Consider the following 15,785-nt stretch of genomic DNA (forward strand, 5'->3'; position numbering starts at 1 on the left):
GACTCAAGCTAAGATTCATTTGGGAGGTTTGACTTTGGTCTTTGAGTCCTCTGCCTTTAGCAGAGACAAAAAAAAAAATTCACTACAGCACAACACAAGTGCTAGAGGGAACTCATTTTATAGGGTCAGAAACTTGTCTAAATAAGGTTTAGATGATGTCATATGAGGAGAGTGGGTAGAAGAGCCAGGAGAACTGTAAGAAATACAGTACTTACCGGAGGACAGTGGCAGATGAAACCATTGGGGGTGTTGCTGGCAACAGCACAGACGCCTCCATTCTGACAAGGCATCTGGGGACAAACATCCAGGAAGGTCTCACAGTGTCGACCTGGAAGACAAAGAGTGTCTCACAGTGTTGGCCTGGAAGGCAAAAAGTGGGCTTTCGATGGGTACCTCCCAACTGCCCCAACATCTATTGGGAGAGGGTTGCAGACCCTAGTTACAGAATTGGGGAGGGGAGAGGAAGGGAAGAGAAGGAAGCTTTTATCCTCATGAAACTGTATAAAGAAGGAAAGAACACTCAGTCAGATACCAAAGAGTAATGGTTCAGGGGTTGGGGGATATGGTCAGGCAAGAGAGGAAGGAATGGTTCTCTCTGCCCAACAAAGAAAACAAATCATTAACTCTTGGGAGTAATTTAGTAAAACAGGGACTCTTTAGTAAATCACCTCTTCCTATATTGATTAATACCCCTACAGATCTAAAAGAGATCCTAAAAGAGGATGGGTTTAGATTAGAGGTCCCCAACTGGGCCATCATTTTTCTAAGAGAAATACAATTCCAGAATCTCAATTCAAATAACAGAGCTAAGATCACTTATTTTAGCCTATAACTGAATAAGAGGTCCCTATATAAGTGAACATTCTACTTCCACATGAAGACCCCTAGGGAAGTTCTTAATCTCTCCTTTGAACATCACTTCCATATCATCAATAACTTTTTGGACAGCTACACCTGGATATGTTACTGACACCTCAAAATAAAATGATCCCAAACTGAAATCATCAGCTTCTTAAAGGTTTCCCTATTTCTTTTAAAGATATTCCCTTCCTCCCAGTTACTCTGCCTCTCAATCTTAGTTGACTATTTTTAGTTCTTGTCTTCTCCACATTAAATCAGATGCTAAGTCTTATCAATTCTACCGACTCTAAGACAATTCTTATTATCTGCTCTCTTCTCTCCCCTAACACTGGGGCTACCTTAAGTCAGAACCTTAGCAACTGATGTTCATCTATGCTACTGCAAGTTGACTTTTTTGATTTATTTATTTAAAGCAATGGGGCTAAATGACTTGCCCAAGGTCACACAGCTAGGTAATTATCATGTGTCTGAGGCCAGATTTGAACTCAGGTCCTCCTGACTCCAGGACCAGTGCTCTATCCACTGCACCACCAAGTTGTCTGCAAGTTGACTTTTAGTTGGTCTCCTACCTACACCACTCACCTTAGCACACCTGTCAAGATAAACTTAGAATTTAAAAGCCTCAATAATCTAGTTCCAATTTACCTTTAGACACCATTCCTCACATATTGTCTTTAGCAAAATTGGGCCAGGAGCCATTTTTGATAGGGCTTTTATGAGTGACATTCCCACATGCTTGGAATGCACTCCAATCTCATCTCTGCTTGTCAAAAATCTTTCCCTTACTACAACAATTCTTAATCCACAAAGCTTTCCTTGACCCTGGTTTATCCTTGAAGCATTAGCTTCCTCTTCAATTACTCCTAAAGAGTTCTGTCTACATCCCTCCTACATCTTATCACACTGTACCTCTTACCACTCTTATCTGACTATGTGTTGTCTTTCCCTTAGCATATTATGGGCTTCTGAAAGGGAGAAACTTTCATTTTTCATCTTTGTACACATAGGGAAGACTCCATAAATGTTTCGTGGACTCGAGCAGATGATTCAATTCCATGAGACAAGATTGCCCTCTGCTGGCCTTCTTGACTGGTAGACCTCTGGCCATCAGTTAACACCTCTTGAATGGAGGTGGAAATTTTGGGGAAGGACATTCCAGGCATAGCAAAGGACAAAAAATTCCACAGAGGCAGGTGAAAATAGAGTAGGATTCCAGAATACCCATGACCTCTATTTGCCTGGAGCCCAGGTACATGGAGGGCAACAGTAGAAGATCAAACTGGAGACATAAGTGGAGATCCTTAAAAGTCACAAGAAACTAACCAGACTTCATTCAGTAGGCAATGGGAAGGCAGCGATGACTTCTATGTAGGAGAGGCTCTTTTATTAGATCTGTGCTTTTGAAGACATTCTAGCCAAATTGGAATGGAACAGAGGGAACAAGAAAAACATGGAGGAGGAAGAAACCAGCTAAAGAGCTTTTTGTTACAAATCCAGTGATCAATGAGAGAGAGAACTAGTGTAGGGGCAGTGAGAACAGAAAGGACAAGATAGATTGTACAAAAAGAATCTACAGAATTTAGCAGCAGTGGTCCAAAGGAGGCAAAAATTACTTCTGCGTTTCATAAAAGGACTATTAACAAGAAAAAAGAAAACAAGAGAAAAACAAACAGGTTTAAGGGACCAGATGGTGAATTCAATTTTAAAACATGTAGAATCTAGTAGTATAGAGATAACTAATGGGCAGTGGAAAATACAGTGTGGAACTGGGGAAGGTGATCTGGGCTTAGAGATGCTAATTACACTAACAATAATGTTAATATAATGGTTGACATTTATGTACTGCTATGGGATTTGCAAAGGGTTTTAGATCTATTATAACATTTGAGTCCTACAGGCATCATCTATATGTTACAGATGAGGAAACTCAAGTTCTGAGTAATTTAGGTGAAAGCTAAATAGCACATAGGTAGGAAGTATCAGAGCCTGGATTGGAAGCCAGGTCTCCCTGACTACATACCCCTGCCTCCTCCTTTAGCTTTAGAGGGTTATCTCTAAACAAAAGATCATTGAAAGTCACAAGAATGGATGAGATCAATTTAAATTTTAAAAAGAGAGAGAGAAAGAGAGAGAGAGAGAGAGAGAGAGAGAGAGAAAGAGAGAGAGAGAGAGACTGAGAGACTAGCATAAGGATCAGATACAGAACCTTGAGGAACATTTAAGGAATGAGAGTATCCAGGGAAGGAAGAGCTCCATGTCATGTAAGAAAAACCTTCCAAAACTCAGAAGTACCCCTAAATAAAAAGACACATCCATCCCTGAAAATCTTCTAGGCTAGATTTCTACTTGTCAGAGACACTATGAAGCTATTTCTATTCAGGTGTGGACTGGACTATATAATCTCTCAGTTTTCAAGAATCATTTCAAATGTTTTGCATGACATGTATAACCTATAATAAGCACATGTGTAATCTATATTAAACGGTTTACCTTCTCAATGGGAGGGGAAGGTGGGGGAGCAAAGGTGAGAACTCAGAAACCCCAAATTTAAAAAATGTTAAAGGCAAATGCTAAAAATTGTTTTTATGTGGAATTGGGGAAAAAATAAAAATATCAAATGATGGGAAAAAAAGAGAATCATTCAGTGTAATAGTGACAATGGAAGCCAGATTATGGGAGCTCAAAAGGGAGTGGCTAGGAAAGCAGTAAGTATACACTATCCTTACAAAAGGAACACTGGTAATGAAAGATGTGTGATGGCTGTTACAAAGTCTGTTGACCAAGTCACCTAAAGGGAAAAGGCCTACAAAGTCCACTTGGGTTCTGGGTTTGTCCCTCCCATAAAGTCTAGGCAGGAGGCCAGTTGTCTCTCTGGGAGGTAATTCCAAGTTGCCATTACTGCAGGCCCCCATTGAGCTCCATGGAATCAGGATATGTGAAGGGGAGAACCTCAGGGCCCCACTCACCAGTGAAGGTACTCCGGCAGATGCACGAGTAGTTATTGATGAGTTGGATGCAGTCCAGGCTGCCTTCAGGATTACATGGGTTGGAGAGGCACTCATTGATATCCCCTTCACAACGCTCACCAGCAAAGCCGGGGAGGCAACGGCAGGTGTAGCCCCCAATCTTATCCACACACTGCCCACCATTGAGGCAGTGGGGGCCTCCTGCATCTGGAACACAGTCATCAATGTTCTTTTCACATCGCGGACCTGGAAGAGAAAAAGAGGGAGGGTAAAACATAATCCGGAGTGACTAAACTGAGAGTTAAAGCTCTTTGGCCTTTTTCAGAGCTTACTGGATATCATAACTCAACCCCAGCTAGATCTTTTTAACTTCCTTAGTTGTGGCTAGCCATCACCACCTCATGGAAGAACTATTCTCATGGATCTATGAGCAAGCCCAAGCAGAGACAGGAGGAAAGGGAGAGGGAGAAGGGAAAAATGGAAAAAAGAATTTGAAAATTTCAAGAGTCCTTCAAGATCATCTAGGGTTAATGCCCCCCTCATTTACAAAGGAGGAAGATAAGGAGGTTCAGTGACTCACCTAATCAAGGGACCAGTGAATGGCAGGTCAGGGACAACACATTGTTCTTTCTTTTTTAAACCACAAGCAGGTCGAAGAACAGAGGGAGAAAAGACTGGAAAGAAAGAAGAAATAGGAAAGGGAAAAGAAAAGGAAAGACAAGAGAAGAGAATGGTAGTAGGGTATCCAACCTTACCTGAGGGGCTACCTAGAGGTGCCATATGTCTTCTTCCTCTAGGTTTAAACCCTCTGGAGTATGTCAGGAGCAATTAAAATCATTTCCACCATATGCCCAGCAGGCATTTTTTTGCGTTCTTAACTTTAAGTGGTTAAGTATAAGTAGCAAGCACACTTTTAGAAATTTAAATGGTGCAGAGAGGTGAATCACTTGGCCAAAATAAGTTGGAGGGAACAAGGGTTCAATTTCCCCGGATGCCAGTAGTTAAAGGCAGAACGAACATTCAGGCCTTAGTGAGAAAGGAAATCTAAAGGCCTGGTTTCTTCTAGTTTTGCTGTCATCATCATTCTCACTGCTAATCACTGTTGTCATACGTAAAAAGGTTAAAATAATGACACAGTCCATAGGACAGCCAAGGTTAAGAACATTTCACAAGGCAATAGCTCAGATAAGAGAATCCCTTCTTACAATGAACTAAAACCCATGGCCAAAGAAATACTGTCCCTTGGATTCTAGACCTACCTAGATCAAGCTGTCTCCCCCTTTTCAAATGTCATGATCCCAAGAAAAGCAAGAATGTGTTGATATAGTTAGAAGACAAATCTTTAGTAGTGTACATGAGACATGTACTTAGTTCCAGGCTATTCAACATTTTTATCATTGTTTTGGATTGAATACCCAAATATGTATATATATATATATATATATATATATATATATATATATATATATATACACACAAATACAGAAGATGCTTGTCAAATTTGCAGATGATGCAAAACTGAAAAGGAGAGTTTATATGCTGAGTGCCAGAGTCAGGATCCAGAAAAATGAAGACAGGACAATTCTCAAAGTATGGTTATGAGACCACCCAGAGGTCTCTTTCTTTCTCTGAGGTAAAAATTATTTTCATAACATTGATAAGATGCTTTTTATTTCTAGTATGGTGAATATGAATAGATATGCCAAGTAAAACAAAAGTTCTCTGGGGTCTTCAGTAAGAGTGTAAAGGAGTCCAGAGGTCAAAAAGTTTAAGAACCACTTGACTTGGAAAATCTGTCAATTCTAATAGAATGGTACTTGATAAAGATAAACAAAGCTCTACACTTGGGTTCAAAAATCAACTTCATAAGTGCAAAATGGCAGCGACATCATTAGCTAACAGCTAATTTTGATGAATTATAAACTCAGCCTAAGTTCACAGTGGGTTATGGCAGTCAGAAAAAGCAAATTCAACTCTAGTTTGCATGAAGGAAGGGGAAAGTCAACCCACTTCCCTCTGGTCTGGTCTGGTCAGAACACCTTCGGGGCATTTGTGGTTTGGTGAGGGAGAAGGACCCTAACACAGTGAACAGCATCCAGAAGATGAAGACTAGAACATCCAGAGGCTATACACACACACACACACACACACACACACACACACACACACACACACACACATATATTTGCCCTTTACTAAAGAGGTAAAATTAGGAGTAGTGAGTGTATGTTGAAAAGAAGTCATTTTAGGCTTAATATAAGGGGAAAAATTTCTTATCAACATCCTCACAATTAGAGGAACATAAAAGCGAGGTGACACGCCCCCTGAAGTTCCTCCTTCCAGTTTTCAAATAAAGGCCAGATGATCACTCATTGGGCACATTTCAGAGGGCTGTCTGTACAGACACAGGTCAGCCTGGATGGTCTCCAAAGTTTCTTCCAACCCAGAATCTTTGATTTACGGAAATATTTCAGGAGGCATCATGCCACCTCCCTTAAATTTCTCCTTTTCCCTCATTCTTCATTAGACACATAAATTGAGGCAGATCAGCACATGGATACACTTTAATCTGCTCCCTAAATCAAAAAGACATTTCTAAGAGGACAGTGAAAAATGTACCACTTCAGAGAGTTGAGAGGGGAGTACATAAAATTCTTCTTGATCAGTTTTTCCCTTGTCACCTAAGTTAAAAAAACTGCCTGCTTTCTTCTATTTCTTGTAATAATCTGATCAGAGCAAATATACTTAGGCTTTGTAAAAACATGCAGATTTCAAAATAACTCTCAAAATGAGTAATATTTGACCCAAGACAAAATGAATATATAGATAGGAAAGAAAACCATGAGCAGAGCATCCATAGAATCAACATCATTCCATTAATATTCATGCTTAGGTTCAAGCTAGCTATGTTATGGAATTTACAGAATTTTTTAAAATTTTCCATGTGATATTAAGTGAATTTAGGACAAGTACTTTTTCTCCTAATTCTTAACATCAGCTAAGAGCTCCCTAAGAGCTGAGAGAATAGGAAAGACCCTAATAGTGGGGTTTACTTTCCCTCTGGAAAGGTCCATTCTATGTCATACTTACCTTGAGTCCCTGGTGGGCAGGAACACTTGAAATGGTTCACCAGGTCAATGCAAGTACCTCCATTTTGGCATGGCTGGTATTGACATTCATCTACTTCATATTCACAGTTGACCCCTTGGTATCCTGGTAGACACTGCAAGCAGAGAGGGAAAAAAAATCACTCATGGGCTTTAGAAAGCAGATTAAGAGGACAGCTGAGAAATACTGTATACTTTCATCACTTCAGGAGTGTCAGACTTTCGTAATTTGTTTCCTAATTTGTTTAGGAATAGTCCAAGTCTCTGCTGGCATTTGATTACATCCTTGGAAAATGGATACATTAATGAAGGGATCAAGTACCTTAGTTGTAATCTGAATCAACTTAATCATTCAACAAGAATTTATGAAGGAGGACACAATAAATGTAGATAGGATTTTTCACAGAATTTGATTGAACAAGGGAGAAGAGACATTAAATTAAACCTAGTGGGGATGGTAGGACTTAGTTTTTTTGTTGTTGCTTTTTGGATCTTTTTGGTTGGCAGCAACCTGAGTATGTCTGTATGTAGCAGGAAAAAACCCAGAAGATAGAAGAATGTTTCTCTATTATGAAATATAAACTAAAAATAGGGTGTGAGGTGAGGAATAGACATTCTTTAGTGGAAATGGCTAGTAAAAGATGTCCCCAGATAAAGACCCAAGAAGACCCTATAGGTCTATGGAAATCCCCCAAAGATAGAGATTGAATTTAGAGTGAAATTGGGATCTAGGACCTTTTTGTCATTGGAAGTAACTTGGTAGAAAAAAGGATGCTTCTAGATACCAAAAAAGGAGCCTCCAGAAGTTAATCCAATTCAATAAGAAAGAAATATTTTATCTACTGTAGATCATCTTGATAAGGAATGGGAAAAAATACAGTTTAGATAAGACAGAATTCCTACCCTATTAAACCTTACAATTTGGTAATGAGTACTAATTCATGGGAAGTTGGAATAAATAAAACAAATTATCAATGTATTTGTCAAAAACAAAAATGCTAATTTCTAGCTTGAGTTTACACTTAAAAAAATCAACTCTTAAAGTTAAAAAAATCTTTGACTCTGATCAGAAGGCAATCCTTAAGAAAGCATGGTTAATGTCTTGCCCACCTCACATCTATATCCTCCAATATAATCTCTGCAAGTGGCTCCATGCTGGCAGGGATTGGAGGCACATTCATCCAACTGTTCCTCACAGTAGCTGCCCGTGTAGCCAAAGGGGCACTGGCAATGGTGAGTATTGCCAGCATCAATACAAGTTCCAGTGTGTTCACACAGGCGATCAACAGTCACATCTACGGACAGAGAAACAGAATTGCATCACAGAGTTGTGTATGACACAAGGCAAGGGAAGGCTCAGAAAACAGCAAATAATCAAAAGTAGCCTAGAAATTCCATTTTATTAACATTTTCAATTTCCACCTCATAGACCCATCTAATTTAATGCTGAAACCAGACCAAACAGGAAAACAGAAAAATTCATTCTCATTTCAAGTAAAGGAAATCCTAGGGTTCCTCCTCTAGAACCTGTTGTCAAAGATGATGTTTAAGGGATTCTTCTACAGGCACACATGGTTCTGGAAGCTTCAAATTATATGAGTAACATTTCCCTTCATCCTTGTGATTTGTTCATTCTCTGATGCCATTCCTTCTCCATCTCTACCACCATTATCTAGTTTCTCATTCTCCCATTCTCTTACTACTTCATATGTCATGTTTCCTGTACTGAGGACCCTTGTGAGGGTCAGCACCACCCACATGAGAAGCCAGGACTCACTTCTTCGGGATGCAGCCACCTCACAGGAGACATTGGGTACATCACAATAAGCCCCAGTCCAGCCGGATGGGCACAGACATTGAGACTCTGCTTTTCTCTGAATGCAGGTGCCTTTATTTTTACATGGTGACCGGCTACAAAGGTTCACAAGGGTCTGAAAGACATACCCACAAATATATATACACACATAAATAATCAAAAATCAAAAATAAGGGAAAGGAAGAAAGGTTAGATACCAGAATTCCACTAGAAATAAAATAGCAGCCAAATCTGGCCAAGAATTCTTTCATCTCAGACTCAATTTTGTCAGAAATTCCCACCCATTCTGTTCTGTCAGAAATGCTTCTCCCTTTCCTGGCTTCTGGGAGCTATTGGTCCATTGCAAAGGAAAAGAAAATGCTCAATAAAACCAGGCTGGTGCAAATATATTTTATGTGATAAATGTTGACTGCGGTGAGTTCTAGAAAAACAGGTTGGATGAGGACACTGATTTTTATCTATGGAATTTTGGCATTCTTATCTCTACTTGGAGGAAGAAAAGAAACAAAGTTGTACATGACCTGTATAATTTTTTAAAAATTCATTAAAAAATGAATTGGGCTTAAATTTTTTGCAATATCAATAACAGTAGCTATAACTTGGCACATCACAAAACCAGAGCTTGAAACCTTTGGTTTGGAATGCTTACGTTGCTTTGAACGTTCAGTATCATCGACTCTACCTCTATTCCTATGGAACTTTTTGACTTAATTCAAATTTATTTATAGAGATGGCTGCCTCTATGCTTAATATCTTTTCCAGTACTTCTGGTAAAGGAATACATCTTCTTACTACCTATTGTTCTTTAAGATTTTCAAGGAAAGATGGTGATACAGTCTCTTTTGATAACCTCTTCCAGCATATCATAAGCCAAATTCTTACTACAGAATATTAAAACCCATCAAAATGAAGAACCAGTTGTCTACCATCACTCTAATATCCTTCAGCTTTCTCTAAAGGTAAATAACCTTAATTCTCTCTTCAGTTTATCCTCACAGTTCCCTTTTCTGGTTAAATGGATGCATGTCAGTTCCCAGATTCCTTTCTGAGTCTTGATCTTTATTAAATCTTTATGGTTCCTTTTCCCCTGTTTCCACTGTACAACAAACCCTGTCATATTTTCTGGAGTATATATTAAGCTTATAGGAACTGGCAACCCTTGCAGTCAAACAGTTGCTCTCTGTGGAACTGATTTCAGAATCACCATCCGGGAGGAGGGTCCACATGCTCATAGGACCTTAGAGGTGCCAGACATAAGAGGGGGGACCTTAAAAGGGGCTGATTCAAGTATAGGCATTGAATAAGAATGGGGGGTGAGGATAGGGAGAAGAGGTTAGTTACCTGACAGTTTTTGCCTGTGTAACCCAATGGGCAGTTGCAGCGGTAGGTCCCCAGACCATCAATGCATGTCCCCTCATTCAGGCATGGGTGGGAGTTACACTCATTGATTTCATGAAGACAGAATGGACCAGTGAAACCCAGAGGGCACAGACATGAAAAAGAGTTTATTCCATCCACACATGTGCCTCCATTGAAGCAAGAACTAAGAGGGAACAGAAGAAAACCACCATCAAAATGGTAACCAAGGACACTGGATTCTGCTAAATTCACTGACTGAGAATCTGAAATCCAGAGTCCAAGTTGGATAAAACCCTGTGATTTGATGTCCTAAATACACCCAAACCTGTACTCCTTTTCATATATTTCAGGATCATTTCCTGTGCTCTCCAAACTCAATGGTAAATTAAAATGCATGGTGCCATTCATTTTGACCATTGAACAAAGACTTAGAAGATGGTGGGCTGACTTGAAAATCCCTAGTTCTCCAGGATTCAGTTCAGGCCTTCAGTAGCTTTTTACAGTTGTAGTTTTTTTTTTTATTTTAGCAAAATGAATACTTTTGAAAAGGGCTGGAATGAGAGCCCTGGATCTGACATTACTTTATTCATTTATCTCAAGAACTGAAGAGTTTGCAAAATTTGTGATAAATAGGGACACTTACAAGCCTACTGACACATGAGGGTTTTAAATGACTTTCCATCCAACTGTAGAACAAATGGAAAAGGAGCCAAGAGATGAGTAAAAAGCTAAGTACAAAGGTCAAAGACTCTTCTTGATTCCCAATGAATAATTATTATTACTTTTAAGATCCAGAAGGCTATATTTTCTAATTACACAAATGTCAGCAACTTTGGTGAAAGAATGAGAAATAGTAGCGAGACCAAGCAAATATCCAATTCTCTACCCCAGGAAACAGGGTTTGCACCAGCTTTCCCCCTTTCCCTTCTTTCTGTAGGGATGACCATTCCTAGGTGACTGTCCTTTACCTCTCAGTGCACTCATCAATGTTGTTCTCACAATGAGGGCCATCAAACCCAGCCTGGCACTTGCAGGTGTAACTGTTGACATAGTCAGAGCAGGTGCCTTCATTCTTGCACGGTTCACTCAAACATTCATTCATGTCTGTCTGACATCTATCTCCATTGAACCCCGGCAAACAAAGGCAGGAGAAGGTATTCACTCCATCTACACAGGAAGCACCATTCTGGCAGGGATCTAAAACAATGAACACAAGTATGTGAAAATTCTAAAGAACAGCATCCATGGGTCACTGGTATTAGTGAAGGATCCTCCTGCACACCTGAGTTACTTAAGAACCCAAGGGGAGCAGGGTCAAGGACTCCCATAAAAACAATATTAGGCACTGGAACTAGGATCAAAGACCCAGAGAGTAGCTCAGCTCTCTAAGCCCATGAGCCCTTCTCTCTCTGGATCTTGGCTTCACTGTATTTACTGGCAGGACTATCTTCAACCTTCCTCTTTTGATATACTGATGCTTGGACATCAGGGAAGATGCTAATTTTCTTAGCAAGGAAAAAAAAGCACTATTGGTTCCAGCCTGAACAGAAAGATATTCTTTGTTCCCTTTTGTTCCAAGGACATGGAGGACCTTGCTACTTTCTTCTCTAGGAGAAAGGCAAAGTAGACTGGCCAAAGTATGAGGGGAATGAAAAACAGAATAAAGGAAAGACTTTATACATACTGATTCATCAATAATCTTTACTAGGTACCTACAAGATACTGAAGATACAAAGAGGTAGAATAAAGTCATTATTCCAAAGGAACCTTTATCCAGGTGGAGACTGGATATATGAGCACATATTCAGATGGAACTACTATGTCACTAGGCTGCTGTGTGTGTATACAGATATGTATGTATTTATGTGTACAGATACATAGAGAATTATTATATGAATTAATATATATTGCCTCTATTTTACATATGGGAAAGAGAATGCATTCATCAAATCATTCTTTAACTCAACTTTGTCCTAGAGTTCTTTTGTCATTGTTATTAGAGAAACTACAAGCAAGTTGCCATCAGAGAACCAGCTCTGGCAGCTACAGCTGTTTTCCATGATATCCCTGGTACAGGACAGTAGGCAGTCCCTCCCCACTTTGGTCTACACGTTTTTCCTCCCCACTGTGGAACTGGTCAGCTGGTCCGCACTCACTAGCAAGGCAGTCATCAATGTCTTCTTCACAGTCCACACCAGTGAAGCCGGGGGGACACTTGCACAGGTAGCTGCCCTCAGTGTTATGGCAGACACCACGGTTCAAACACGGCTTGGAGACGCACTCATCAATGTCCACATTACACCGAGGTCCTGGAAGTACAGAAGGAGCAAGGCTTACAAACTTTGGGATTGATGGATACCCAGGTAAGAGCATCAAAGAGGGTCAGGCCAGGATTCCCTACAGGTGTATGCATCAATATATCACTTCAACCGCTAGGAGGCATCAGATGCATGGGTCACAGCAGACAAGATGCTGCCAATATCCACTTTAGCCTTGTGTTCAAAGGAGGGGAAAGGATGCTCCAAAACTGGAGGACCTCAGCAGATTACAAATTTAAATCAGCTTTTGTTTCCACTCTGTCTGACCAAGTGCTTACATAAATTAAATCCCATTAAGTGGGCTGTCCATCTCACCTTGCCAGCCAGGAGCACACAGACAGGTGTAACTCTCAAAATTTGCAGATTCCTGACAAATGGCAGCATTCTCACATGGGTTGGGACTGCATGGGGCCAGCACCATCTGACAGTTCTTGCCTGTGGGACCAGAGCACAGTGACCATGTGGAAATAAGCAGGACAGAAGAGTAGACATCTGCAACCACCAACTCTACCTAAACTTGAGGGGCACTATGGTGATGGCATCCCCGTAAAGATCTTTGTTAAACAAGGAGAACATCAATGATATTTCAACTGTGTGTGTGTGTGTGTGTGTGTGTGTGTGTGTGTGTGTGTTGGTTCCAGGAATCCTCCATTTAGTGACAGAAGTCAAACACTGAGGAAAAGGGTGAAGGAAGTGAGTAGGAGGTAATGATTTGGGGAAAAATAACTGCTGTACTTTTATAATACGCTATTATTTCAGAGTTCATTGGTTCTCACATAAATCCAAAGAAAGTGGAGCTCCCAATTTACTTAGTGAAAGCTTTATGGAATGTTGAGCATAAACATTCAATAAAAGCTTAGGAACAAAAAGTTTCCCTCTCTTGAGCAAGTTATTTGCTAAAATCAAGTCATAACCAACAGGCTAAATCTTGGCCAAATCTTGTGTTCTGATTGGGGAAAAAAAATGCCTTCCATGGATTTTAATTTTGACTGGGAAAAATAATAGCTTCCATAGATTTTGACAGAAATTTCCAGTGTGATGTCTCATTAGACTGGTGATGACTCAAGTGATCTAAGGGAAAAGCAGACTGCTCCATTACTAATCACAGTGAACCAGAGTCAATTAGAGCTGAATGTGACCATATGCTAGCACTGGGACTTTAATATGCTTGTGGTTTTGGTCAGATGTAATCCTTCTAGGTTCACATGCAGGATATAATTTTAATGTGGATCTTATCTACAGCCACAACATAAATATCTCTCTAGTATCTGAGCAATTCAGCAGCAAATTAAATGTTCTCAAAATCAGCTTCAGGCTTCAATTCAACTGAGTTTTATACATAGGCACATACACAATCATGTATATTTACTTTCCCTTCACTGCCAATACAGGCAGGTGAAAAGCACAATAGGGAAGCTGAATATAGACTTCTTCAACATAAAACCGAAGGAAATGGCAACTGACTGGAATACGGGGAGAAAGGGAAAGAGAAAGGTTTCAACAACCAAAAGATACAAGAAAGGAAGATGATGGTTCGGTTTGGACATGAGAGCACTTGAGAACAATCATGAAGAGTCAAATAACAAAAAGCATAAATTTGATTTTGAAAACATCTGGATACTGGATACAAACTATGCCATTATTTTAAGCTGTTGCCTTTGCAATTCCCTGGACTACAGTTTCTCTGCCTCTACGGTTTGGGAACAATGATATAAAATTTAACAGAGGGTGGTCCACATGTGCTCCTCCTTGCTGTAGGTCTTCAAGGGAAGGCAGGAAAACCATCTTGCTTGGGAATATTTGAGAAAAAAATGTCTCATTTAATGTGGATTATATTCTGTGAAACCCCTTCTAACTCCTTAGAGTTTGGAATTCTAAAATTACAAGGGCATGCAGGAGCCTCCCACATCACCAGAGCATAATGTTTTCTATAAATCTCCAGATTCAGCCACTGAACCCTAAAGGACACTTTGAGTTGCAATTCTCCACTATTTTGCCACAACTGAGAACATCCTTGATACTCAAATGTTGTAAATGACACGACAGACCCAAGTGACTTTTCTGTTTTAACAGAGACCTGCAGGTCACCTAAGGAACCTACCTGTATATGGAAGCAGACATTGACAAGTATAGCCACTTATGCCATCAGTGCAGGTGCCCTGATTAAGGCAAGGATTTGAAGCACATTCGTCAATGTTAACTTGGCAATTGTAACCTAGAGATGGGAGGAAATGAGGGAAAAAAAGCATGAATTTAGCATCTGCTTCATCACTGCCTCCAATGAATGACTCAAGGAAAATTCACCCAATAAATTAGCAATTACACTGGAAAGCCACTCTGGCTGCTAGAAAAGGTTCCCATTACATGTGATGAGAAACCACTATGGCTTAGAGGCAAGAAAGACTAACAAATAAGCCCTCAGAAATGGTCTAAAGATACCATTACCTATAGTAAACTTGAATCACTATGGAAAATCACAACTTCTGAATCACACAGAATCCAAGAGTTAGAGGAAACCTCATCAGATACCTAGTCCAATCCCCACCCTAAATGCTTGACTCTCAAAGCATCATGAAAATGAGTGATCAAACAGCACATGATTGAGACTCAGACAAAAGATCTTGGCTGTCTTCCTTGCTTGGTCACTGCCACTCAAACTCCCTATGCCTCAGTTTTCCCATCTGGAACAGAGATAAAAATATTGATACACTGTCTTCTGGATGGGGTTGTTGTGAGGTTGTTGTGAAAACAACAAAAACTTTGTAAACTGTAAAGTGCTATTTAAAAATGTGAGGTATTCCTGCCAACATAGTGTCACAGAAGTGAAGGTTATAAAAAGTATGTTATTAAATATATACCCATGCAAATATTAATATGTCTGATTTATGCCTCTTATCTCAGATTCAGCACTCTTCTGACACCCTCCTATATTCAAAAGTCATAATATTCATTGCTTTTCCAAAATGATGGTTCAAAATCCACCTCCAGAAAGGAAATAAGAAAAGAAGAAATTCTTTCTGAATTTTGAAGACTCTTGATTAAGGGGTCTGGGTGAGAAAGATTAACAGAAGATGAAGCAGCCTTATAGGATGGTAAGAAGAATGAGGTAAAAGATGAAGTCACAAAGACATCTGGATTTGGGGAGCATCTGAGCATCTAAGAGAGAGGGTCTTATTCAGCTGTGCAGAAGGCTTCAGCAAAGATCTCTCTCTCTGTCTCTCTCTCTCTCTCTCTGTCTCTCTCTCTCTCTCTCTCTCTCTCTCTCACACACACACACACACACACACACACACACACACACACAAGAACTCTTCACTTTTCAGATACAGTAGGGTCTTATAAAGTGAAAAAATGATGG

At 39.9% G+C, this 15,785-nt stretch overlaps 1 protein-coding gene across 2 annotated transcripts in view; it reads right to left on the reverse strand.

The window, feature by feature from the left end:
* NOTCH2 (notch receptor 2) overlaps window positions 1-15,785 on the reverse strand; it is a 160,066-nt gene that overhangs the window by 14,185 nt on the left and 130,096 nt on the right. For both annotated transcript variants that reach the window (XM_074188582.1, XM_074188581.1), the window contains exons 15-24: window positions 14,529-14,642; window positions 12,743-12,862; window positions 12,266-12,418; window positions 11,078-11,306; window positions 10,092-10,293; window positions 8,712-8,865; window positions 8,045-8,229; window positions 6,918-7,050; window positions 3,828-4,073; window positions 216-328 (exon numbers count right to left, since the gene is read on the reverse strand). In XM_074188582.1, the coding sequence (XP_074044683.1) occupies window positions 216-328; window positions 3,828-4,073; window positions 6,918-7,050; window positions 8,045-8,229; window positions 8,712-8,865; window positions 10,092-10,293; window positions 11,078-11,306; window positions 12,266-12,418; window positions 12,743-12,862; window positions 14,529-14,642 (1,649 nt within the window). The remainder of the gene's footprint in view (window positions 1-215; window positions 329-3,827; window positions 4,074-6,917; window positions 7,051-8,044; window positions 8,230-8,711; window positions 8,866-10,091; window positions 10,294-11,077; window positions 11,307-12,265; window positions 12,419-12,742; window positions 12,863-14,528; window positions 14,643-15,785) is intronic.

This window comes from Macrotis lagotis, chromosome 5 (genome assembly GCF_037893015.1).
Source record: "Macrotis lagotis isolate mMagLag1 chromosome 5, bilby.v1.9.chrom.fasta, whole genome shotgun sequence".
In the NCBI taxonomy this organism is placed as follows: domain Eukaryota; kingdom Metazoa; phylum Chordata; class Mammalia; order Peramelemorphia; family Peramelidae; genus Macrotis; species Macrotis lagotis.